The 27556-nt window shown below is 44.1% G+C and overlaps 1 protein-coding gene across 2 annotated transcripts in view; it reads right to left on the bottom strand.

Moving 5' to 3' along the window:
- Positions 1–3869: 3869 nt before the first annotated feature.
- Positions 3870–27556, bottom strand: part of tha1 (threonine aldolase 1) — a 121984-nt gene continuing 98297 nt past the window's right edge. For both annotated transcript variants that reach the window (XM_073026254.1, XM_073026255.1), the window contains 4 exons: positions 20993–21178; positions 17551–17688; positions 16021–16213; positions 3870–7867 (listed from right to left, as the gene is read on the bottom strand). In XM_073026254.1, the coding sequence (XP_072882355.1) occupies positions 7575–7867; positions 16021–16213; positions 17551–17688; positions 20993–21178 (810 nt within the window). In that variant the 3' untranslated portion in view covers positions 3870–7574. The remainder of the gene's footprint in view (positions 7868–16020; positions 16214–17550; positions 17689–20992; positions 21179–27556) is intronic.

Here is a 27556-nt window from a genome sequence, read left to right as displayed (position 1 = left end):
TGCTTTCCTCAGTCTCCTAAGGGACTGGAGATGCTGCTGTGCCTACTTGTTCAGGGAGGTCTTATTAAGGGACCAAGTGATGTGAACTCCCAGGCACTTGGTGCACTTAACCCTCTCTATGGAGGAGCCACACATTCGCAGAGGGGGGTGGTTCATCTGTACCTTCCTGAGTTCTACAATGATTTCCTTGGTCTTCTTCATGCTCTTGACTGCCGTTGTGATGTGTCATAATTGTCCTCCAGCCCCACCATTAAGGTCTTGGTTGGATCACTCTGTCTGGAACCTCTCCCTTTACCTTACTCCCATGGATGACCCTACTGAGAGCTAAGCAGCAGATGGAATTTCTCTTGGGATCTCAGGAACTCACAAGCCTTTCCACCATGACAAGGCAACGAACCCCAGAGAAGAATGGTCATGTACCTGGCTGACCAACGATGCCTCATCTGTCCTCCTAACCCTCTATGAGCCAAGGCCGAACCTTCTTTTGCCTTTTGGACACATACTTCCCAAACAGCTTTACAAAATTGCACAAGACTGTTGTTTGATAAACCCATAACGAAGATAAAGATTAGTTTTATTTGTCACATGTACACCAAAACATACAGTGAAATGTGTTGTTTTGCACCAATAAACAACACAGTCTGCTATCTTGGAAGAAGATATTCATCCACATGAAATGACGGTTAGATTCCCCTATGTATTCACCAGCTGGCTGAAAGGAAAATAAAAAGATCTGCATCATCACACAGCCATCTGCTGGAAGATGGGCATTGCTTAGATTTGGAAACACCAAAGAATGAAAAGAGCATAAAAAGAGCACCACACACATCAAATGCTGGAGGAACTCAGCAGTCTGTGGAGGGAAATAAACAACTGATGTTTTGGGCTTAGAATCTTCATCAGATCTGGAAGGGAGCAGGTCCTGGGGCTGAAACAGTCACTCTTCATTTCTCTCCAAAGATGCTGCCTGACTTGCTGAGTTCCTCCAGCATTTTGCTGTTCCAGGTTTCCAGTGCCTCCAGAATCTTGTGTTGATGGGAAACTTTCCTGGTGTCTGGATCTAAAACCCCTGCCCCCATCATATCTGTACTTCCTCACATACAGACACTCCTGGTTAAGTAATGTCTCAAATCCCGTAATGATTTTCCTACCTCTGGAATTTCTGTCAACCCCATATCTCTCCAAGATCTCTCTGGTCTCGTATTTCCAGGCTCTCCTTCATTCCCAGATCTAAATGCACCTCCTTTGGAGAACATTCTTTTGGATGACACAATCCTTGGCCTTAGGCTTCTCCGCATAAACCTTACTCTATCCCAGCTCTCAATCCTTTAAAGATGATCAAAAAGCTTTTGGTCATCTTCCCTCACTCCTCCTTATGTGGGTCAGTATCAACTTTGCAGATTCAGATTTAGGTTCAGTTACTTATCACCTGTACGCAGAAACATACAGTGAAACTACATTAACTACCAACACAACTTGAGGACGTGCTGGGGGAAGCCACAACGGTTTTGGCGCCAACACAGCAAGTTCAGCAGAACAACACAAGTGACACAAAATAGCAATAAAAATGAAAGACATTAGCAAAAAAGGCTATTTTCCTCCTTTTCACCCACACATTCACATATACAGAGAGGCCTCCAACTCCAGCACACAGCGCCTTTAGGCCTCCAACCTCAAATGGCTGGCTAAACTCACAGACGTCGGGGCCTCTGACTTCCAGACATGCTGACCCCAGGGACTTTGACCATCCGGCCTCACTGAATTTGGTGTTTGATTTTCGGGCTTCGACCTTCAGTATCGACTTCAGGCCTTGCCAATCTCAGGACGTTGAACTCTGGGCCTCAAACTCCAGCTAGGCCCCAGCTTAGCTTTTGATGATAATATCACTCTGAGAGCCTTAAAGCAGTTTTTGTTTGTGCTAAAGCTCCTAGACAGGTGGAAGTAATTTGTTGTTCTGCTTAACAAATAGATGTCACAAAAGGTTGGTGAAGAAGGTGTTTGAGTCAGAGCAATGACCATATTGGTGTTTGTGTTACAGTTATTGATGCACCATCAATAACTCACGCTGAGACTTAGGAAGCGAGATATCGGCTTTTATTGACTGGAAGAATAAACAACACTACATCCTGGGGGAAAATGAGGGAGAGCAGCAGCCCACAGTCGCCTTTATACAGGGGTCTGTGGGAGGAGCCACAGGAGCAGTCAGACAGGTATATCTAGTTCACCACAGTTATACAGGAGGTTGATGAGCCCGCACTTGGGAGTACTGTGAACACAAACAAGAGAAAATCTGCAGATGCTGGAAATCCCAGCAACTCACACAAAATGCTGGAGGAACTCAGCAGGCCAGGCAGTTTGTGTACAGTTTTGGATGCCTTGTAATAGGAAGGACCAGAAAGATTGGAGAGAAAAGTTAGGAGGATGCAACCAGGATGCGAGGGCCTGTTATTGGAAGCCGTCGGGCAGCCTAGATCTTCAATCCCAGGAATGTAGGGAATTGAGAGGTGATCTTATGGAAGTGTATAAAATCATGATGGGTACAGATAGGGTGAATACAGTCTTTTTTCCAGCGAAGGTAAAGTAAAAACCAGTGGGGATACAGTAGGCTGAAGGTGGGCAGTGGAAAATTTTACAAGGACTTAAGTAGGGGACAACTTCTTCAGGTAGAGCGTGGAGCATATATGGAATGAGCTGCCAGAAGGTGGTACAATAAGATTTAATGTGTGTGGACAGGAAGGGTTTACAGCAAGGGGGTCCAACTTTTTTTATGCCTTGGACCAATACCATTAAGCAAGGGGTTCATGGATCCCAGGGGTGCGTACCCCTGCTCTAGAGGATTAGGGGCCAAATGTGGGCACGTAGGACTAGCCTAGTGGGTACCATGGTCAGCATGGGTGAGTTGGGCTGAAGGGCCCTGTTTCCATGCTGCATTACTTTACGATTCTGGAATGTGAGGAACAATGGATGTTTCGTCACTGTGTAACACAGCCGCTCCTGAGCACGATGTGCATGCCACACTGCCTGCTTTAGAACACGAGCAGTGTCAATTATTCTAACCACCAATGATCAAAGGCAGGAACACCCAACCACAGACGTACAATTAGGACTGCAGTTACTAGCACTGCAATTATTGAGGTAGCACACTGATTAACTCTGACGTTCAAATCCAGCACCCCCACTGCTGGGTTAATGAGTGCCTGCTCTCTGTTACAATCAGTTGTTGGAAGGATGAAAGAAAGAACCACCTGGTCAAAACAAAGCGTCGCAGTGGGGAAGCGACAGAGTAACATTAATATTATTTCCGACCCAATCTTTGCATGATGGTACCAGCTATAAGGTACTTCATCCTGAATGGTGCACATATAGACCGCAGAACAGTACAGCACAGTACAGACCCTTCAGCACAAAATGTTGTGCTAACCCTTTAACCTATTCCAAGATCAATCTAACCCCTCCCTCCCACATAGCCTTCCATTTTTCTTTCATCCATGTGCCTACTTAAAAATCTTTGTAATCTCCCTAATGTATCTGCCTCTACCATCACCTCGACAGAGTATTCCACACACCCACCATTCTGTTCAAAAAACCTGCCTCCAATATTCCCCCTATGCCTTCTTCTAATCGCATTAAAATTATGCCTATTTGTATCAGTCATTTCCACCCTTGTAAAAAGTCTCTGGCTGTCCACTCTATCTATGTAACTCATCATCTTATACACCTCTATCAAGTCACCCCCTCCCCCCCATCCTCCTTCGCTCCTGGGCTCGCTCAACCTCTTCTCATAGAGACATGCTGTCTCGTCCAGGCAGCATCCTGGTGTCAAAACTTTTGGATATGGCCAAGCGTGGAGAGAGAGACACTGAAGCGGGTTGACAGTTCACTGACTTTAATGAGACAACCAATAAATGCTAGGCTAACCGGGCAGCCAGCTCTCAAACTGAAAGTTAACTGCCAACACTGCGGCTGGAAGTAATAACTAAATACTACATGAAACTGCTCCTTTACAGTACCTGTCGAAATGGTAGTCCTCTTTCATGGACAAGGATGAGGGTAAGCAGCGAGCGTAAATGTTGCTGTGCTTTTGGTCAAGTCTCAATAGGACTGGAACAAAAAGGAGGGAGTTAAATACCACCAGAATGGAACAGTAATTAGCTGGAATCTGCATACTCATGAGCGAGATTGCTGAATCTTTTCCACAGCCTGGCTTTATGGGCGCGTTAAACGTACAGCAGAGTCCATGGTTGTGACACCTAGAAAATCTCCTCTGCACCCTCTCTAAATCTTCCACATCCTTTCTATTATGAGGCAACCAGAAATGAACACAATACCCCAAGGGTGGTCTAACTAGTGTTTTACAGAACTGTAGCATTAAATCATGGCTCTTGAACTCAGTGAATACACCATACTTGCATGGTAACCTTGAGGGATCTATGGTCATGTATCCCAAGATCCCTCTGGCCCTCCACACTACTAAGAATCCTGCCATTACCAAGACAAACAAGACACTTAGGATATGGGCATCATGGGCAGGTCCAATATTTCTGAAATTTCTCAATTTTAAAAGAGAACTTCATTCATAATATATAAGGTAAATACAACTGAGGCACATCTTTCTCTACATTCAATGTATTATGAATTCAATGCATTGTCCTTTGATATATCATTATAACCGTTTCCTCCTTAAACAGTGGATTCATGAAGCAATGGAGAACATGCTACACAGGGCCTGCTCCCTCAGTGTCCAGTGGGAACAGGATCCTGAACTGTAGACCTTCCCTTCCCCAATGAGCATTTGCAGTGGCTAGTGACCCGTTCTTAACTGCCCTAAAGTGGGCTCTCTGGGCAGCAACTTCAAGAGGACAAATCCGACTGGGTAAGGACATCACATTTCCTTCCCTACAGAACATTAGCAAATCAGATGGGTTTTCATAAAAATCCTGCAAATTTCAAAATGCAGAATTCAAGCGTTAACGAGCAGGTGTAGCTAATGAATTGGCCACTGATGTAATGAAGCAGATTACTGACCATACTGAGCACAGGCAGTAACATGACTGTAGAAGGGGCTGGTCAAAATGATAATGTGTGGTGCTCACACAGAGGCAGAGCTTGGTGCAACTGCTCCAGATTGTCAGAACATTCCACACCGCCTGACTAATTCACCTCATTCAGATAAATAAACATTTTAATAGAGGAATTGAGGAGTGTAGGGACAGCAGGAAGTTCACAGAGCTGAAATAAAAACAGACGGGATGAGAAGATACCCGAGCACCATTAGACATTAACTTGAAAGTTCACACCGTAATTCCCCATTTTCTTATTCTGCTTTTCTCCCCCTTTCCTTTCCAGTCTTGGCCTGAAATATCAACACTTCATTCCTCTTCACAGATGCTGCCTCACCTGTTGAGTTCCTCCAGCATTTTGTGTGTGTTATTCCGGATTTCCAGCATCTGCAGAATCTCTTCTGTCTGAGGAATATGATTCTGTTCCCTTTGTTCAAATGTTTTAAAGAAGGCTTCAAATTGATTTTTAAAAAAACAGTACTTAAACTAGGCTTTTAGATATTTTATGTACTTTTGTCAGTAATAGATTGACTCCTTTCAGTTTCTCATCTTGCAAAGTGGGGAGATGAATGATTTAACTTTAAAACACAGTACAGTACTAGATGTGCAGCAGAGAGACAAGGACTCTTCATTCTGTGTGACTACACCCTGGGGTATGATGACTCATCACAACGGTGCACAACACTGTATTGATTTGGACACTGTGATCCTCATACTGCAGCGATCTTCAGCCTGTGGGCTTTGCGAAAGTACGAAGCGAGTCTATAAAATCAGTTTTATTTCAGATAAACTGAAATAAGTAAGTGTGTTTCAGATTTACTAGTCAAACCTCATGCATCTTGGAGTGAGACCCTTGTACATTTGGAACTCTCTGACACAGCTAAAGCACAGACGTTCTTGTCAAAGCATACAGCCCAGTCCATCAGAGGAGAAGCCCTCCCCACCACTGAGAACATCTACAAGGTAAGGGTGGATAACAAACTAGCATCCGTCATCAAGGACCTCCACCATCCAGTCCATACTCTCTGCTGTCATCAGGAAGGAGGTACAGGAGCATTAGGTCCCACACCACCAGGTTCATTAAAAGTGATTACCCTTCAGCTATCAGGCTCCTGGACCAGCGTGGATAACTTCACTCACCTCATCACTGAACTGATTCCACAACCTATGGACTCATTTTCAAGGACTTTACAACTCTCATTCTCAGTATTGTTTGTTTATTATTTATTTTTGTATTTGCACAGTTTGTCTTCTTTTACACACTGGTTGTTTGTAAGTCTTTGTGCATAGCTTTTCACTGATTCTGTTATATTACTGAGAAGGATTAAGAAAACTAATCTCACAGTACTATATGGTGACATATCAAGTCAAGTCAACTTTTATTGTCATTTCGACCATAACTGCTGGTATAGTGCATAGTAAAAATGAGATAACGTTTTTCAGGACCATGGTATTACATGACACAGTACAAAAAACTAGACTGAACTACATAATAAAAAAAAAACAAGAGAAAGCTACACTGGACTACAGACCTACACTGGACTGCATAAAATGCACAAAAACAGTGCAGGCATTACAATAAATAATAAACAGGACAGGACAGCCTTCGAAAAAAGTAGAGACGTTGCTGGGCTTTCTTTGCTATGGAGCTGGTGTTGAGGGACCAGGTGAGATTCTCCGCCAGGTGAACACCAAGAAATTTGGTGCTGTTTACGATCTCTACCGAGGAGCCGTCTATGTTCAGCGGGGAGTGGTCGCTCCGTGCCCTCCTGAAGTCAACAACCATCTCTTTTGTTTTGTTTACATTGAGAGGCAGGTTGTTGGCTCTGCACCAGTCCGTTAGATGCTGCAACTCCTCTCTGTAAACTGACTCGTCGTTCTTGCTGATGAGACCCACCACGGTCGTGTCATTGGTGAACTTGATGATATGGTTCGAGCTGTGTGTTGCAGCACAGTCGTGGGTCAGCAGAGTGAACAGCAGTGAACTGAGCACGCAGCCCTGGGGGCCCCCCCGTGCTCAGTGTGATGATGTTGGAGATGCTGCTCCCGATTCGGACTGACTGAGGTCTCCCAGTCAGGAAGTCTAGGATCCAGTTGCAGAGGGAGGTGTTCAGGCCCAATAGGCTCAGCTTTCCAATCAGTTTCTGAGGGATGATTGTGTTGAATGCTGAACTGAAGTCTATGAACAGCGTTCGTACGTATGTGTCTTTTTTGTCCAGGTGGAGGGTGGTGGCAATGGCGTCGTCTGTTGAGCGGTTGGGATGGTACGCATGTACTTTACTAATTTATAATAAATTAATTTGAACTTTAAAAGTTCACTGAGCTCAATTCAAGAAATGTCAGTGATTACTTCACGTACTTTCACATTACCACGATTTAGCTGTTGCTTGTTCACATTGCAATGTGATCCTCGACAACAATTGCCATCGTACACAGAGTGCCAGACTTGATAACTAAAACAGACATACAGTACTCTTTCCCATGATGGAGCGCTTAAAATGTGGTGCCTTTGGCTTATTGTTCTTCCAGTTTCTTGACCACAAAACGCAGCTTCCCCAAGGCCAGGCTGGTGTCCTCCTCCGATACATCCAGGTGCCACACAGCACGCAGCGTGCGTCCATACACTGGCAGCATTAGCACCCGCACACCATGTCCCGTCACAACCTCTTCCTCCTTGGACACCTCCTCCATCTTGCTGCAGAATTCCTCGGGGGAAACTCTGGGGTCTTTGATGGTAAACATTAGGATGTTTGTCTCCACAGTATCCACATCGACCTCACAGAAGGGTGTAGCGTACATCTTAATACCTGAAATCAAAATAGGCCAATTAAATACCAGAATATAAAAGCAAAGAAATAATGCTTGTAATGCTGAGGTTTTATAAGGCATTGGTTAGGTTACATTTGGATTACTGTGAGCAGTTTTGGGCCGCTTATGTAAGGAAGGATGTATTGGCATTAGAGTCCAGAGGAGGTTCATGAGAATGATCCCGGATATGAAAGGTTAGCAGATGAGAAGTATTTGATAATCCTGGGCCTGTACTCACTGGAGTATAGGAGAATGGGGGACGGGGAGAATCTCATTGAAACACATCAAATAGTAAAAGGCCTAAGCAGAGTGGACTTGGAGAAGTTTTCCTTCAGAGCGGGAGGCCAAGACCAAGAGGGCACAGCGTCAGAATAGAAGGACATTCTTTTGGAATAGAGATGTGGAAGAAATTCTTTAGCCAGAGGGTGGTGAATCTGTGGAATTCATTGCCACAGACGACTGTGGAGGTGAAGTCATTGGGTATATAGTGGAGGTTGACAGGTCCTTGATTAGTCAGGGTGTCAAAGGTTATGGGGAGAAGACAGGAGAATGAGGTTGAGAGGGATAATAAATCAGCCATGATGGAATGGTGGAGCAGACTCGATGGGCCAGATGGCCTAATTCTGCTCCGATGTCTTACAGTCTAATGGTGTAAGTACTGTGGTGCAGTAAGGACTTAACAAAAGAAAAGAGACCACTCTGTCCTTTAAATCTCTCCTAAACAGCATGGCTTCAAGTTTCATCAGGAATTGGTCCCAGTTTTCCTAATGTTCATTAAAGATTTGGATTTTGGTATATAAGGCACTATTTCCAAATCTTGAAAGCGTACCTCTCACAAAACGCTGGAGGAACTCAGCAGGTCAGACAGGACTGAGGAGAGGAATGAATAGTTGACATTTTGGGCCGAGACCCCTTCATACAGACGGGAAAGGTAGGAGAAAGAAACTAAAATAAGAAAGTGGAGGAATACAAGCTGGCAGGTGAGAGTAGGTGAGGGGGAAGCTGGGTAGGTGGGATGAAGTAAGAAATTGGGAGGTGATAGGTGGAAGAGGTAAAAGGCTGAGGAAGGAATCTGATAGGGGAGCATAGTAGTCTATGGAAGAAAGGGAAGCAGGACGGCACCAGAGAGAGATGATGAGCAGATAAGGAGAACAAGTGGTAATTTCCAACATATTTTTCTTCCCCCTTTCTTTCCAGTCCAGATGAAGGGTCTCAGCCCAAAACATCGACAGCATATTCCTCTCCTTAACTGCTGCCTCCAACATTTTGTGCATGTTTTTCTGGATTTCCAGCATCTGGACAATCTCTTGTATTTATCATCTTGGAGGGGTAGGGTGCTATGAGAAGGTCAGTAATAGACTCTGAGCAGTTGGTGGATAGGTGGTGGATGAAATTTAATACTGAGAAACATAACATACTTCCAATCTGATAGGAGGAATGAGCAGAGGGGACACTTTGGAAGGGGACAGGAGGGAAATCTGGGATATATGTGAATAGATTGTTTTAATTGGGAGGAGGGGGTGTTAAACAAAGCACATGGTATCCTGGGATTTCAATAGAGTTCATAGAAAAAAAAAGTTCAGAAGCAGTCCCTACCGCCTATCTGGTCATGTAAAGCCACTTAAACTGCCTCCTCCCATCAACCTGCACCTCCACAGCCCTCCAACCCCTACCAAACACATACCTATCTAAACTTCCCTTAAATGTTGAAATCGAGCTCACATGCACCATTTGCGCTGGCAGCTCGTTCCACACTCTCACGACCCTCTGAGTGAAGAAGTTTTCCCCTCATGTTGCCTTTAAAGTTTTCACTTTTTGCCCTTAACACAGGCCTGTTCAATAGACTGAAGTCACAATGACCCTTTATAAAACACTGGTGTGGTCTCAAGTGGAGTACCACGTCCAGTTCTGGGTGCCACACTTCAGGAAAGGTGTAAGGAGTTGATAAGGGTGCAGGAAAGATTCCAGAACTCGGCAAAAGAAAAGGGACCACTCTGTCCTTTAAATCTGTCCACGGCAGCATGGCTTCAAGTTTCATCGGGTGTTGGTCCTGTGTTTTCTTAACGTTCATCAAAGATTTGGGTTTGTGTATAAGGCACTATTTGCAAAGCTTGAAGGTGCAGCATTCACATAATGCTGGAGGAACTCAGCAGGTCAGGATGAGAGACTGCGGTAATGCTGATAAACCAGACAAGCAGAGGCTGCAAGGAGATCTGGCAGAGATGCTTCAAATCGTGAAGGCTGGAAGAAGCATAGGTAGAAGCTGTTCACATTGGACGAGGGATCAAGAACTAGGCAGTACAGAATGATGGTAGGAGTATGAGGATGGTGCCGGGAATTGAGGGACTGAGCTTAAGAGAGGGGTTGATAGGTAGGATATTTTTACACTGGAGAATAGCAGAATGAGGTGTGTATAAAATCATTTTAATAGGGTGAATCTACACAGTCTACAGTAGTTCCCAGGGTTGCAGACTCAAGAACTAAAGGAGATGGGTTTAGCGTGAGAGGGGAGAGGCTTATTAGGAACCTGAGGGGCAACATTTTCACACAGAGAGCGATTAGTATATGGAATGAGCTGTCAAGAGGATTGGGTTGAGGCAGGGTATAGTACTGTGCAAAAGTCTTAGGCTCGTATATACAGTTGAAGTCAGAAGTTTCCATACACTTAGGTTGAAGTCATTAAAACTCATTGTTTAACCACTCCACAGATTTCATATTAGCAAACCAGTTTTGGCAAGACGTTGAGGACATCAACTTTATGCATGACACGAGTAATTTTTCCAACAATTGTTTACAAACATTATTTCACTTTTAATTGACTATGTCACAACTCCACTGGGTCAGGTTTACAAATAAAATCAAAAGAAATCAGCCAAGACCTCAGAAAAAGTAACTGTGGACCTCCACAAATCTGGTTCATCCTTGGGAGCGATTTCTAAACACCTGAAGGTACTACGTTCATCTGTACAGACAATAGTACGCAAGTATAAACACCATGGGACCACGCAGCCGTCAAACCGCTCAGGAAGGAGACGCATTCTGTCTCCTAGAGATGAACGTAATTTTGGCGCAGAAGAGCAAATCAATCCCAGACAACAGCAAAGGACCTTGTGAAGATGCTGGAGGAAACAGGTAGACAAGTTTCTATATCCACAGTAAAACGAGTCCTATATCGACATAACCTGAACATATGGACATAACTGCTCCAAAACTGCCATAAAAAAGCTAGGCTACAGTTTGCAAATGCACATGGGGACAAAGATCTTTCTTTTTGGAGAAATGTCCTCTGGTCTGATGAAACAAAAATTGAACTGTTTGGCCATAATGACCATCGTTATGTTTGGAGGAAAAACGGTGAGGCTTGCAAGTCGAAGAACATCATCCCAACCGTGAAGCATGGGGGTGGGGGCATCATGCTTCATGTGGGGGTGCATCATGTGGGGTGCTTTGCTGCAGGAGGGACTGGTGCACTTCACAAAATAGATGGCATCATGAGGAAGGAAAATTATGTGGATATATTGAAGCAACATCTCAAGACATCAGCCAGGAAGTTAGAGCTCGGTCGCAAATGGGTCTTCCAAATGGACAATGACCCCAAGCATACCTCCAAAGTTGTGGCAAAATTGTTTATGGACAACAAAGTCAAGGTATTGAAGTGACCACCACAAAGCCCTGACCTCAATCCGATAGAAAATTTGTGGGCAGAACTGAAAAAGCGTGTGCGAGCAAGGAGGCCTGCAAACCTGACTCAGTTGCACCAGTTCTGTCTGGAGGAATGGAACAAAATTCCAGCAACTTATTGTGAGAAGCTTGTGGAAGGCAACCCAAAACGTTTGACCCAAGTTAAACAATTTAAAGGCAATGCTACCAAATACTAACAAAGTGTATGTAAACTTCTAACCCACTGGGAAAGTGCTGAAAGAAATAAAAGCTGAAATAAGTCATTCTCTCTGCTATTATTCTGACATTTCACATTCTTAAAATAAAATAGTGATCCTAACTGACCTAAGACAGGGAATGTTTTCTCGGATTAAATGTCAGGAATTGTGGAAAAACTGAGTTTAAATGTATCTGGCTAATGTGTATGTAAACTTCTGACTTCAACTGTATAGCTAGGATGCCGAACACTTTTGCATAGTACTGTAGTAAAATTTATGTATTGCACTGTTACTGCTGCTGCAAACAAAAATTAATATCACAACATATATGAATGGTGATAAACCTGATTCTGAAATGGGTCTCTACTGTAGACTGAGAGTGGGAAGGGAGCAGGAAGAGAGTAATCATGGTTGGGAAAAGGGAAAGGGAGAGGGGAGGGAGTGGGAAGCACCAGAGAGACATTGTGTAATGATCAATAAACTAATCTTTTGGAATCAAATGATTTTGCTTGGTGTCTTATGGCTGGGTGTGTCTGCACCCAGACTACCCCCCTGCACTGGCACTCATTCTCTACCACCTGTCCCACACCCACCTGCGGCGTTCCACCCTCGCCATTACCAACATCCCCCGTTCCCGGCAGATTTACAAACTCGCTCCCCACTCCACATTGACAAATACAGTACTGTGCAAAAGTCTTACGTACCCTTGCTATATACAGTTAATGTGTCCTAGACTTCAGCACAGTGCTGTAAATCAACAGCATTTAAAAGCCAGTTAGACAGGTATCTAGATAGGAGAGATTTAGAGGCCAAACGTGGGCAAATAGGACTAGCTTGGTTGGCACGGAGACCAGTTGAGCAAAGGGCCCATTCCCATTCTGTGTGACTCCGTGACTGCAACTGAAAATAACAGTAAGTATATTTATTTCACCCAGATTCGGATCTGGAATGGATCGACGGGGCAGTATTGGAGGATTCAAATGGAGCGCTCCACTGGAACTAGACAGTATGGGCAAATGGTCAAAATGACCCGCCGCTCTGTAACCACTCTGTGACTGCAAGATTCTGTGGCCTCTGGAGTCAAATTCCAGAGCTCAGGAGACAAGCCTTTAGTCACCAGAGAAGATTCCAAAGACTCCTGGCCAGGGTGGAAAACATGCCTCTATATTTAAATTCCCCTTTGAGTATTCCAGTGTTGATGATATTCTGAGGGCTCCCTGTCACCTGATACTTGATACTAAGTTTGCAGAGTTTTGCGTCACGTTGCAGGGGCACTTGCATCTTCTCCCCGTGAGAGTTGACTTGTCTGATTTCTCAAAGTTCAAAAAGGTTCAAAGTAAATTTTATTATCAAAGTACATATATGTCACCATATATACAACTCTGAGATTCATTTTTCAGTGGGCGTACTCAGCAAATCTATATAATAGTAACTATAACAGGTTCATCCGGAGTATCGAAGACACCAAACTGTGCAAATGCAAATATAAATAAATAGTATTAAATAATAAGAACATGAGATTACAAGATAGAGTCCTTAAAGTGAGATCACTGGGAACATCTCAATGGATGGGCAAGTGAGGGTAGTTATCTCCTTTGTTCAAGAGGCTGATGGTTGTGGGTAGTAGCTGTTCTTGAACAAGGTGGTGCAATTCCTGAGACTCTTCTACCCTCTACCTGATGGCAGCAGCGAGAAAAGAGCATGGCCTGGGTGGTGGGATCTCTGATGATGGATGCTGCTTTTCTGTGACAGCATTTCTGATGTGCTCAATGGTTAGAAAGGCTTTACCCCTGATGTTCTGGTCCACTACTTTTCATAGGATTTTCCCATATCAGGCTGTGATGCAGCCAGTCAATATACTTTCCATCACACATATATAGAAGTTTGATAAAGTGTTAGATGTCATGCCTAATCTCTGCAGGAAGTAGAGGCGCTGCTGTGCTTTCTTCGTAACTGGACTTCTGCAAAATTTTTCACATGTTCGATTTTTTTCCACCATTACTGGTTGAGAAACAGCTCAGTTCTTCCTCAGATCAATGCCTCAGTTCAGATGCTTTCAATCAGAACTGACTGTTGGTTAGATCTGGTGGGGGTGGCTGATAATATGGAAAGATGTGTGGCTGAAGAAGTGTGTTGGGGGTCAGGCTCGGGAGCTGGACAACAAAACACAACCAGACATGTGTGTAGGAGGGTGGCTGAGGTAATAACTGCAAGAAAATGAATCTCAAGATAGGATATGGTGATATATTATATACACAAGAGATTCTGCAGGTTCTGACGAAAGGTCTCGACCAACAACTGGAACAGTTTATTCCTCTCCATAGATACTGCCTGACATACTGAGTCGCTCCACCATGTTTTTGTGTTAATATGATGACATACTGTACGCACTTTGATAATAAATTTAATTTCACTCTGAAATGCAGGAGGTAGTCGTTAAGGGCAGCTCTGCCTGAACCTATGTGCGTGTGACAGAGTGAGTGTACCCACCAAACCATGGACTTTAATATTTGTGCAACAGAGACTACACTCCATTCGGCTTGGCTTCCCTTATCAATGAAGTAAGACCTTCCTCTGTCATTAGTATGGTAGCTGCCAGGCAGTCATCCTCCACAGTAAAATAAACTATAGAGGTAACTTTCGTTTCACAATATGACCTAATATTAGTGAATGCTTTATGACCCTCTGGGCTCCCACTAACACACAAAACAATGAACATTACAACATAGGTCCTTGGGACACAATGTTGTACCAACCTTTTAACCTATTCTAAGATCAATCTACCTTCCACCCCACATAGTTGTCCATTTTTGTTTCATCCATGTACCTATCTAAGAGTCTCTTAAATATCCCTAGTGTATCTTCTGGGTGGTGGGGTGGAAATATGTCTCTACAAAAGGAGGTGATAAGTCTCTACCAAAGGCTTCTCTCGACAAGCCTGCAGCTCACCCTTGGACAAGGTGTAGCACCTGAAGACAGTCGTGTGAAGCCATAGGAGCTGGTGGATAGTCGTATGAGCAACTGGTGCACATCACAAACCCTAGTTATACAACCACTGACGCCAGGCAGTCTCTGAACAGTATTGATAATGGCTGGGGTCTCCCGTCTTGTAAAGACATTGCCCAGAAGAAGTCAATGGCAAACCACTTCTGTAGAAAAATTTGCCAAGAACAATCATGGCCAAGATCATTATCAGCACACGACATGGTACATTATGAATATACCTACCTCTACCTCCACCCTTAACAGTGCACCTAACACTCTCTGTCTAAAAATCCCTACCTCTGATATCTCCCTTATACTTACCTCTAATCATCTTAAATTCATATCCTTCATATTAGCCACTTATGCCCTGGGAAAAAGCTCTGGCTGACCACTTGATCTATTCCTTCACACCTATCAATCACCTCTGACCCTCCTTCGCTTAAAAGAGAAAAGCCAACACTCACTCAATCTATTCTCATAAGACACACTGGAATGGGATCCTATTCATTCTTGATTAGTAAGGGCATCAGAGCTTATGGGGAGAAGGCAGGAGAAGGAGTCTGAGAGGGATAATAAGTCAGCCATGATGGAATGACAGTGGATCCGACGGACCAAATGATCTGATTCTGCCCCCATGTCTTCTGGCAAACTGCTTGGAGCTCTGTCTTGCTGTGATCAACACTACCGACCCACATATCTTCCAAACCCTGTGATTACCTTCAACCACATGGTCGACAACTTCACATTTTTACAATAGTTATTCAAATCCAACCACAGAGCATAGTGCAGGTTTAAACATCAGGTCAGTCGGTTACTGACTGTAACACATTTTAGAAAGGAATACAGTTACAAACATTGGGCAGCAAGCTATCTGCTGGGGCAAGTCAGCTGGGCAAACAGAACCTATGAGAGGAAAGGAACCGGTGATGTGTCAGAACTGAGAGGAGAGCGGTGAGGTGGCCTTTCCTAAAAGGAGAAGGGACAAGGGGAGAAAGGAGGCTGAGGTGATTGGTAGGCTGAGGAGGGGTGTAAGATGACAGACATGCTTATTCTACCTCACACCCCTTCCTTAGTCAAACTATCACCTCAGACACCTGTCTCATCACTTCTTCTCTTCATTCTGGTCTTCTCCCCTCTCCCTTCTCTGACCTGATGCAGGGTTTTGATCCCAAATGTCGACAGTTCCTTTCCTCCCACAGATGTCGCTCCACCCACTGGTGTTCCTCCTGTACGCTGCCTGTCGCTCCTGATTCCAGCGTCCGCCGACTGTGTCTAGGAAGGCTGTGTACCTTCAGCAAACCTCCTGGCGTTCCTGTGGTCTTCCTCCAGCCTCCCCACCATGTCCGAAAGCGCGATGATCCCGGCTGCGGCCAGCACCCCAACATGCCTCATGCCCCCTCCCAGCACCTTCCGCAGCCGCAGGGCCTGCTTGATGAAGTCCTTGCTTCCAGCAATGACGGAGCCAACCGGAGCTCCTAGACTCTGGAAAATACAAGAGAACAGGACCCAGTCAGAGCGAGTCACAGGGAGCTCCAGAAGATCCCCGACCTGACTTTGCATCTCCACACTGCCATCAGATCTGGACATTGCCACTCGGATAATCACACCACTCAGTATTAGGAAAACCCGAAATACTCTGTGTAGTTCTTGCACCATACCATATGAGGGATGTGATCAAGCTGGAGAAGGTGCAGAAAAGATTTTACAGGGATGTTGCCTGGACTGGAGGGCTTGAGTTATGAGGAGAGACTGGACAGGCTGGGACTGATTTCCCTACAGCGAAGGAGGCTGAGGAGTTACCTCATAGAGGTTTATAAAATCACATGGGAGAATAGATCAGGAGGGTGACCAGTCTTTTTCCCAGTAGAGGAAAGTCTAAAGCCAGAGGAAATAGATTTAAGGCGAGCAGGAAAAGATTTAAAGAGGACCTGAGTGACAAGATTTTTACATAGAGGGTGGTGGGTACATGGAACGAGCTGCCAGATGAGGTGCTGGAGGCAGATACAATTACAACATTTAAAAGTTATTTGCACAGGATCAACTGATAAGAAAGATTTAGAGGGATATGGGTCAAATGCAGGCAAATGGGATAAGCTCAGGAAAGCACTTGGTTCAGTACTGATGAGTTGGGCCTGCGGAAAAGTACTTTGCCTGTAGTCACAAAAATGGCATTTTTTGCCTGTAACAAAATGGAACCTGTATTGTACCAGAGTGCTTTGCTAATAGTGCTCAGGTAACATTATGTCGATGAACCCCGAGTATATGACAAACTGCAGAAAGACAAGCGGATTCGGTTACTGGAAGAATGCAAAATACACTGATTAAGCAGACTAACAGAATGCACTCTGTCCTTGAACTGGCATGGGTAGATAGCACTTGCGTATAAAAGAGTGACTATGCCTGACGAAGGGTGTCGGCGCTTCTCCCTATAGATGCTGCCTGGCCTGCTGCGTTCCACCAGCATTTTGTGTGTGTTACTATGCCATTTGTTTGTTTGAAGCTAACACCGGCTCTTGTGCAGTGCTAGTCTTCCCTTGCAGCATGTAAAATAAACACACTTATGATTGATCTACTCTGAGTTGATTGTTGTTTGTTATAAGACGGAGTGGAAAGGTACTCAACAGGCCAAAAGGGCCTGCTTCCATGATCTATAACACCTTTGGGTTCATAAACTGGAACAATCCCCTGCAGGATTCAAGGGTGTTAAAATCTTTAAAGAGTTACCTGTACCAGTCAGTGAGCCCACTGACTCATTCACACTCTCAGACTGTGCTTCCTCTGCCCCGCCTCCCTCTCTCTCCCAGCTGACAGAATCCTACCTTGGACAGGCACACACACACGGAGTCACAGTACTGCAGGATTTCAGAGACATCGACACCTAGAGCTACTGCTGCGTTCATCACACGGGCTCCATCCATGTGGATTGGCAAATTATAGGTGTCAGCCAGGTCTCGTACCTGGAATGTAAGCAGAGAGGTGGGGAGTAGTTCTCTGAGCGACAAGGGGGTGGAGGGGCTTGCAGACATCTAACGGTCAGGAATGAGAAGTCACAGCATGAATATTCTAACACACTGCCAGTGTCCTGATCTGCTCTGGGGGAGGACATTTAGTTCATATTCAACTATATATGAATATCCATGAATACAGCCAAATGATACAGTATTACTCTGGGGCCAAGATGCAAAACACAGTACCAACTAGGGATTTAGAGGAACAAATTTGTAGAGAGACTTCAGACTGTTGCAACAAACATAAGGTTGTTATAGCAGGTGATTTTAACTTTCCAAATTATAACTGGGAATCCCATTATGTAAAAGGACTACACGGGAAAGAGTTAGTCAAATGTGTTCAGGAAAAGTTTCTTTCATCAGAAGTCCCAACAAGAAAGTACGCAATACTGGGTCAGTAATTAGGAAGTGAGACTGTCTGGGTGACAGAAGTTTACGTAGGGGAACACTTTGCATCCAGTGACCACAATCCCAACAGTTTCAAAGTGAATATGGTCTAGTCTGCGAGTTGAGAATCTAAATTGGAAAATGGCCAACCTTGATGATATCAAAAATGATCTGGCAAGTGTGGATTGGGAGAGGCTGTTTTCTGGCAAAGGTGTACTTGCTAAGTGGGAGGCTTCAAAGGTGAAATTTTGAGAGTACAAAGCTTGTACGTGCCTGCCAGAATAAAAGGTAAAGATGACAAATGTGGGGAACCTTGGTTTTTAAGAGATTTTGAGGCTCTTATTAAGAGAAAAAAGGAGGTGCATAGCTGGTAGAGGTAATTAGGGAACAAATGAGAGTATACAGAATAAGAAATGCAAAAGAACACTTAGGAAAGAAATCAGGAGAACTAAAAAACAAGAGGTTGCTCTAGCAGACAACATGAAGGAAAATCTTAAGCGATTCTACAGATATGTTACGAGCAAAAGGATTGCAAGGGACAAAATTAGTCCTTTGGAAGACCAAAGTGGTAATCGCTGTGTGGAGCCAAAACAGATGGGGGAGATACTAAATAATTCTTTTGCATCTCTATTTGCTCAGGAGATGGACACAGAGTCAATAGAAGTGAGGCAAAATGGCATCAACTTCCTGGACCCTGTACAGGCAGTCCCCAAGTTACAAATGTCCGACTTATGAACAACTCGTACTTATGAACTGAGGAAGGAGAACGCCGTCTGCCATTTTAAGTCGTTGATGTTGACACTGCGTGTAACTTTGCATTTGGCTTAAATTTTTCTTAGCAAGACTCACCCTGGCACCCCGCTTTTCCAGTCAGCACCGCCCCTACTTGTCCCATTTAACCCGTCTCAGTGAGATGGACTTTAGGACCCAGGGAATTCAGTGCGGTGGACTTTGGGATCCGGGGTAGCTCACTGCGGTTGGATCCACAGTGCTTCTGTTCCATTGGCGGAAAACGATCACGATTGAAAATAAAGTGGAAATAATAAAGCCATCGGAAAGAGGTGAAACGCCATCGGTCATTGGAAAAGCGTTAGGCTACAGTTGGTCAACGATCGGAACAATTTTAAAGGATAAAGTGAGAATAATGGAGCACGTGAAAGGCCCTGCCCCGATGAAAGCTACAATTATTACTAAACAATGTAGTGGTTTAATTATTGAAATAACATATGTTTCTTAAGTGGTTTATATGCATACAAAGGTAAAATATATACTATATACTAAGACAAACCTTTGACTAACTGACGCTAAATAATACCGGATGTACCTGTTCCGACTTACGTACAAATCTGACTTAAAGACGGACTCAGGAACGGAACTCATTTGTAACCCGGGGACTGCCTGTACCGATTACACAGGAGGTGGTGTTTGCTACCCTGAGGAAAACTAGGGTGGATAAATCCAGAGTTTAGCTTTGTGCATGGTAGGTCATGCTTAACGAATTTTATAGAGTTTTTTGAGGAAGTTACCAGGAAAGTGGAAGAAGGCAAGGCAGTGGATGTTGTCCATATGGACTTTACTAAGGCATTTGACAAGTTTCTGTACGGAAGGTTGGTCAAGAAGGTTCAGTCGCTGGACGTTCAAGATGAGGTAGTAAATTGGATTAGACATTGGCTTTGAGGGAGAAACCAAAGATTGGTAGTAGACAATGCCTCTCTGACTGGAGGCCCGTGACTAGTGGTGTGCCGCAGGGATCAGTGCTAGGTCCGTTGTTGTTTGTCATCTATATCAACGATCTGGATGATAATGTGGTTAACTGGATCATCAAATTTGTGGATGACAGCAAGACTGGGGGTGTAGTGGATGGTGAGGAAGGCTATCAGGCTTGGATTTACATCAGCTGGAAAAATGGGCTGAAAATGGCAGACGGAGTACGATGCAGACAAAGCGAAGTTTTACACCAACCAGTGTAGGTCTTATTTAGTAGGGCACTGAGGTGTGTGGTACAACAAAGGGATCTAGGAATCCAGGTCCATAATTCATTGAAAGTGGTATCACAGGTAGATAGGGTTATAAAGAAAGCTTCTGGCACATTGATTTCAACAATCAATGTATTGACTACAGGAGATGAGTTGTTATTTTGAAGTATAAGACATTGGTGAGGCCTAATTTGGAGTATTGTGTGCAGTTTTGGTCACCTACCTACAGGAAAAATGTAAACAAGGTTGAAAGAGTGCAGAGAAAATTTACAAGGATGTTGCTGGGTCTGGAGGACCCGAGTTATAAGGGAAGATTGAATAGGTTAAGACTGTATTCTTTAGAATGTAGAAAATGGATAGGAGATTTAACAGAGGTAGACAAAATTTTGAGGGGTATGGATAGGGTAAATGAAAGCAGGCTTTTTCCACTGAGGTTGGGTGAGACTATAAACAGAGGTCATGGATTAAGGGTGAAAGGTGAGAAGTTTAAGGGGAACATGAGGGGAAGCTTCTTGACTCAGAGGGTCGTGAGAGTGTAGAATGAACTGCCAGCGCAAGTGGTGCATGTGAGCACGATTTTAACGTTTAAGGGAAGTTTGGACAGGTACATGGATGGTAGGGGTACGGAGGGCTATGGCCCTGTGCAGGTCGATGGGAGTAAGCAGTTTAAATGGTTTCAGCATGGACTAGATGGGCTGAAGGGCCTGTTTTTATGCTGTAGTTCTCTATGACTCTATATATATATATGTGCCTAAGACTTCTGGATAGTACTGTAATCTTAGCCAGGGTGCTTTATTTATAGATTTTGTTATACCCGGTAAAAGGAATGCAGCTCCACATTGTAATGACGTGACTCTGATTCTGGTAGTTTTAACCAGGTGTTACCTCACCTGTTGGAGAAAGGAAAGAGGCAGGACCCGCCCTCCTTTGAGATTCTGGGTGTTCTCCAGGCAAATGAGGCTAGTCCGGGTCATGTGCAGGTCAGGGTAATCATGGCGGATGCTTGATTCCAGTTCACTCAAATCGAAAGTCCCATCCGGAAGATTCCTTATAACACGTGAATGAATTCCCGCAATCTGAAAAGGAAGACACAACTGTGTTCAGTGTTGATGTGTTATTAAGCCTCCTCCTTGGATACTAGTGGCAGAGAGCCAGCACACAGCCAGCGGGTGAATGACTCTCTGTGGTGTTTTAATCCATGATTCCAACTCTGTAAGTGCTGGAGATCTGCCGTCGAAGAGAAAGCAAGAGGCACTGCAGGTTAAAAGAAAGAAACAAACAGCAGTGTTGTGGACAAAGATGGAAACACCAATGCCCAGGAACAGAAAAGTCTACAGATGGTGGTGGGTCCAGATCAGTCCATCACAGACAAAGCCCTCCCCACCATTGAGCACATCTACAAAGAGCGGTGCCAAAAGAAAGCAGCATCCTTCATCAAGGATCCCACCATCCAGGCCATGCGCCCTTCTCACTACTGCCATTGAGCAGGAGGTACAGGAGCCTTCAACTTCAGGAATAGTTATTACCCTTCAACTGTCAGGCCCCTGAACCAGTGTGGATAACGTCACTCACCGCAACTCTGAATAGACTCATTTCAAGGGGTCTGTAACCTGTGTTTTAGTGTTATTTATTTATTTTTATTTACACAATGTCTTCTTTTGCACATTGGATGTTTGTTAGCCTTTGTCTATGTATAGGTTTTTCATAAATTCCATTATTTTCCTGTAAATGCCAGCAAGAAAATGAATCTCAGGGTAGTATATGGTGACATATGTGTACTTTGATAATAAACTTACTTTGACTTTGAAAACTTGAGAATAATAGTAACTCCATAAACAATGACCCACAATAGTGTGTGGCAATGTCTTTCCATATAGCCACAGAATATTCACAATAGAATACACCATTTGACTTTTGGAGAGAGGCAGTGGACCTTCTCTTGTGTAGTTAAGATGGTTCCCACTTCTTTGCATCTTCACGTTTTCCCTGGTCTTTGACTTTGAAAGATTCTTTTGCATGTTTTCCAATTCGGCAATGAACTGTAATGTAATGTAACACCACCAGAGGGCAGCAAGCACACAGTATTAATAATGTTTGCATATGGGAACAATGGGGCAGCAAAATCCACCTACAATACATCAGGACTCTTTAGCAACTTTTAATTTGATGTAATTACTTTTCTTGTCAAAAGTACTGACATGCAATAGTTGGGATAAATGAAATTGTGTAGCAATATTTTATCACGTGGTTACCAAGAACAATGCTGGATACACCCAGGATTTTGGATTTCAGCACGACATTTGTCCTTGTACAATTTGTACTATAAAATCAGACCATTACACATTGAGGTTGCAATGGGGAGAATTGCAGGTCTAGGCTAAATGGCCTTGCTCATTTACAAGAATGTTGCCAGTTGAGGATTTGAATTAGAGGGGACAATTGAGTAGGTTAGAACTTTATTCCCTGAAGCATAGAAGACTGAGATGAGATTTGATTGAGGTATATAAAATTATGTGGGGGGTATAGATAGGTAAATACAAACAGGCCTTTTTCACTGAGGTTGGGTGGGATTAGAACTAAAGGTCCTAGGTTAAGGCTGAAAGGTGAAACTTTTAAGGGGAACTTCTTCACTCAGAGGGGAGTGAGAGTGAGGAATGAGCTGCCAGCAGAAGTGGTGGACTCAATTTTAACATGTAAGAAAAGTTTGGATAATTAGATGGGAGGGTACAGAGGGCTATGGTCCAGGAGCAGGCTGATGGGACTAGGCCGGACAGCAGCTCGGCACAGTCTAGATGGACAGAAGGGCCTGTTTTGAGCTGCAATGCTCAATGACTCTGACTCACCTGTACGCATCTTGTGCAGTGGGAAAACAGCACTCAAAGCAAAATACACAACAAGGGATGTCAATAAAGTTCTGGACCAGGGAGCTGGGAAGCTCTCAGAATCTCTGCACCCCCAGCCCTGCTGGATTTCACGTAGCCACCACTGTGCCTGGGCTTGCTGTGGCCAAACTGGCTGCCGTGAGCCCTGCCACGCACAATTGGTCCAATCAACCACAAACACAGAGATTCTGCAGAGGCTGAAAATCCAGAGCCACACACTCAAAATGCTGGAGGAACTTAGCAGTTCGGCCAGCGTCTCTGGAGGGGAATAAACCGTCAGCATTTTGGGCCGAGACCCTTCATCGGGATTGGAAAGGAAGGGATAAGGAGCCAGAATGAGGAGGGTGGAGGGGAAGCAGTAAAAGCTGACAGTGAACACTAGAGATTCTGTAGATGCTGGAAATCCAGAGAAATACCTCTTCAGAGACCCTCTTATTCCTCTTTGATTGACTATAGATGCTGCCTTGAGTTCCTCCAGCATTTTCTGTGTGTTACAAGTGATAGGTGAGGCCAGGTAATTGGGAAGGTGGGTGAGAGGGAGAGAGGGCAAACTGAGAAGCTGGGACATGATAGGTAGAATTGGAGGGCTGAAGAAGAAGGAATCTGATAGGTGAGGAGAGTGAGACATGGGAAAATGGGAATGAGAAGGGGCACCAGAGGGAGGTGATGGACGGGTGAGGAGAAAAGGGGTATGAGAAGAGCGAAAACAGGCAATGGAAAAAGAGAGGAGGGGGAGTGTGGAGAAATTATCGGAAGATGGAGAAATTGATGTCCATGCTATCAGGTTGGAGGCCACCCAGACAGAATATAAGGAATAAAATCAATCATCTGCAACAGACATGCAGTAGCCCTGAGGTTGTGGAAGGTGGTACAAAAATCGTACTCACTGGATCAGAGTTTGCAGATAACACAAAAGTTTGTGGTGTTCTAGATGACAAGGAGGATTATCATAAGACCATGGACATAGGAGTAGAATTAAGCCATTCAGCTCATCGAGCCGACTCTGCCACTTGACGATGGCTGAGTTAGTATCCCTCTCAACTCCATTCTCCTGCCTTCTTCCCATAACTTCTCACAGCCTCACACCTCAAGGACATTTAAATATACCCAATGACTTGACCTCCGCAGCCATCTGTGGCAATGAATTCCAGATTCACCACCAGCTAAAGAAATTACTCATCGCCTCCGCTCTAAAGCGACATCTATTTGGAGACTGTGCCCTCTAGTCCTAGAATCTGCCATTGTAGGAAACAACCTCTCCAAGCCCATTCTGTCTGGGCCTTTTAAAATACGGTAGGTTTCCATGAGGTCCCCCTCTCATTCTTCTGAACGCCAGCGAATGCAGGGCCAGAGGCATCAAAAGCTCCTCAAACATTAACCCTTTCATTCCCAGGGTAACTCACCTGAACCTCTCCAATGCTAGCACCTCCTTTCTTAGAAGAGGGGTCAGAAATAGCTCAGAGTCCTCCAGTGGAGTCCAAGCTGTGGCGTGTCGATAGGCTACAGCATGACGGTGATTACTGGCGAGCTGGGTGGAACAGTGTCGGGCCGGCTCTGATCGTGGCCACTGCAAAATGGTGCGACTTGAAAGGTCAGATTAAATGGTAGGGTTCCAGAGGGTGTCGACTACTGAGGGACAGTGGGATGGAGGCCAAAGAATTGTGAAAGTGCTGGACAGGTAAATAGGGGAACACAGAGACAAGTGGGATGCAGCCGTCAGCACCTGCAGCAGAGATCGCAACAGCAGGTGAAGACTTCACAGAACACTAGTTGGGCCACATCTGGAGTGTGTGTGCAGTTCTATGTTCTAGGAAAGATGTAACTGCACTGGGATTCATCAGGATATTGTCTGCATTAGAGTATTTCAACGTTCAAAGTAAATTCATTATCAAAGTATGTTTATGTCAACATATGATAATTTCTCATTCATTTCTTTCCGGGCATTTACAGGAAATTATAAGGAATACTATAAAACTTATTTAAATCTATAACTATCAAAGACTGACAAACAACTAAGGTGGAAAATTGTGCAAATAGTAAATTAAAAAAGAAAATAGTTAACAGCGAGGACGTGAGTTGTAAAGTCCTTGAAAATGAGTTTATTGTCACAGTCTGTTCAGCATCGAGGTGAGTGAAGTTATCCATGACGGTTCAGGAGCCTGATGGTTGAAGGGGAATAACTGTTTCCCAACACGGTGGTGTGGCTCCTATCCCTCCTTCCTAATGGCAGCAGTGACAAGAGAGCTCGGCCTGAATGGTGGGGTTCCTTGATAATGGATGCCGCTTTCTAGTCGCAGCACACAATGATGGGGACAACTTTGCCTGTGTCCACCACTTTTTACAGAAATTTCAGTTATAAGCAGAGACTGGATAAACCGGGGTTGTTTTTCCCTGGAGCATAGAGAACTGATAGAAGTAGACAAAATTATCAGGAGAGTAACCAGGATACTGGGCTGGCCGATGGTGTAGGGGCTTCAGCACTAGACTCCGAGATGCATTACACTGTGTAATAATACCAGGTACTACACTGTGTAACACACCATAATAAGAATAATTGCTGATAATACCCTGTGTAATAATCTCCGATGTTACATTGTAATAATCTCCAATAATACTGTGTAATAATCCCTAATAATACCCTGTGTAACAACCCCTGATGATACACTGTAATAATCTCTGATAATACCCTGTGTAATAATCCCCGATAATACCCTATGTAACAACCCCTGATGATACACTGTAATAATCTCTGATAATACCCTGTGTAATAATCCCTGATGATACACTGTAATAATCTCTGATAATACCCTGTGTAATAATCTCTGATGATACACTGTAATAATCTCCAATAATAACATGTAATAATCCCCAATGATACACTGTAATAATCTCCGATAATACCCTGTGTAATAATCCCCAATAATACCCTGTATTATAATCCCCGATGATACACTGTGTAACAATCCCCAATATAGCCTGTGTAATAATCCCCAATAATACCCTGTGTAATAACCCCTGATGATACACTGTAACAATCCCCGATAATACCGTGTAACTATCTCCAATAATGCCGTGTAACAATCCCCGATAATACCCTGTGTAATAATCTCCAATAATGCCCTGTGTAACAATCCCCGATGATACACTGTAACAATCCCCGATAATAACCTGTGTAATAATCTCCAATAATACCCTGTGTAACAATCCCCGACAATACTGTGCAATAATCCCCGATAACAGAAAGTCCTCACTATAGGAAGGATATGGAAGCATTGGAAAGGGTACAGAGGAGATTTACCAGGATGCTGCCTGGTTTAGAGAGTATGGATTATGATCAGAGATTAAGGGAGCTAGGGCTTTACTCCCTGGAGAGAAGGAGGATGAGAGGAGACATGGTAGAGGTATACAAGATATTAAGAGGAATAGATAGAGTGGACAGCCAGCTCTTCTTCCCCAGGGCACCAGTGCTTAATACAAGAGGATATAGCTTCAAGGTAAGGGGAGGAAAGGTCAAGGGGGATATTAGAGGAAGGTTTTTTACTCAGAGAGTGGTTGGTGTGTGGAATGCACTGCCTGAGTCAGTGGTGGAGGCAGGTACACTAGTGAAATTTAAGAGACTACTAGACAGGTATATGGAGGAATTTAAGTTGGAGGGTTTTATGGGAGGCAGGGTTTAAGGGTTGGCACAACATTGTGGGCCGAAGGGCCTGTAATGTGCTGTATTGTTCTATGTTCTATACCCTGTGTAACAATCCCCAATAATACCCTTTGTAATAATCCCCAATAATACACAGTTTAATAAGCCCCAATAATGTGTGTGGCATCTGTCGGTCTCGAGAGACCATGGATCTGCGCCTGGAGTTTCCAGGGCACAGGCCTGGGCAGGGTTGTATGGGAGACTGGCAGTTGCCCATGCTGCAAGTCTCCCCTCTCCACGCCACCGATGTTGTCCAAGGGAAGGGCACTAGGACCCAAGCAGCTTGGCACCGGTGTCGTCGCAGAGCAATGTGTGGTTAAGTGCCTTGCTCAAGGACACAAACACGCTGCCTCAGCTCAAACCAGTGACCTTCAGATTACTAGTCAGATGCTTTATCCACTAGGCCACGCGCCAACACAATAATAATCCCCAATAATACGTTGTGTAATAATGCCCGATAATTCACTGTGTATTAATCCCCGATGATATACAGTATAATAATCCCTGATAATACATTGTGTAATAATCCCTGATGGTACATTGTGTAATAATTCCTGATAAAACAATGTGTAACAATCTCTGATGATATACTCTGTAACAATCCATGATGATATACTGAGCAATAATCCCCAATGATACAATGAGTAACATTCCCTGCTACTACACTCTGTAACACTCCCTGTGTAATACTCCCTGGTACTACACGGTGTTATACTCACTGTTACTACACTTTGTAATACTCCCTGTTACTACACTGTGTAATACTCCCTGTTACTACAATGTGTAACACTCCCCGAAACTACACTGTGTTGTCAGTTCTACATGTCAAGCTCAGGGTCTTGTATTGATCTACCACATATTGCGAGGGACAACAC

Source organism: Hemitrygon akajei, chromosome 22, assembly GCF_048418815.1.
Source record: "Hemitrygon akajei chromosome 22, sHemAka1.3, whole genome shotgun sequence".
In the NCBI taxonomy this organism is placed as follows: domain Eukaryota; kingdom Metazoa; phylum Chordata; class Chondrichthyes; order Myliobatiformes; family Dasyatidae; genus Hemitrygon; species Hemitrygon akajei.
The sequence above is the reverse complement of the archived record's forward strand: the minus strand, read 5'-3'. Positions and strand labels throughout refer to the sequence as shown.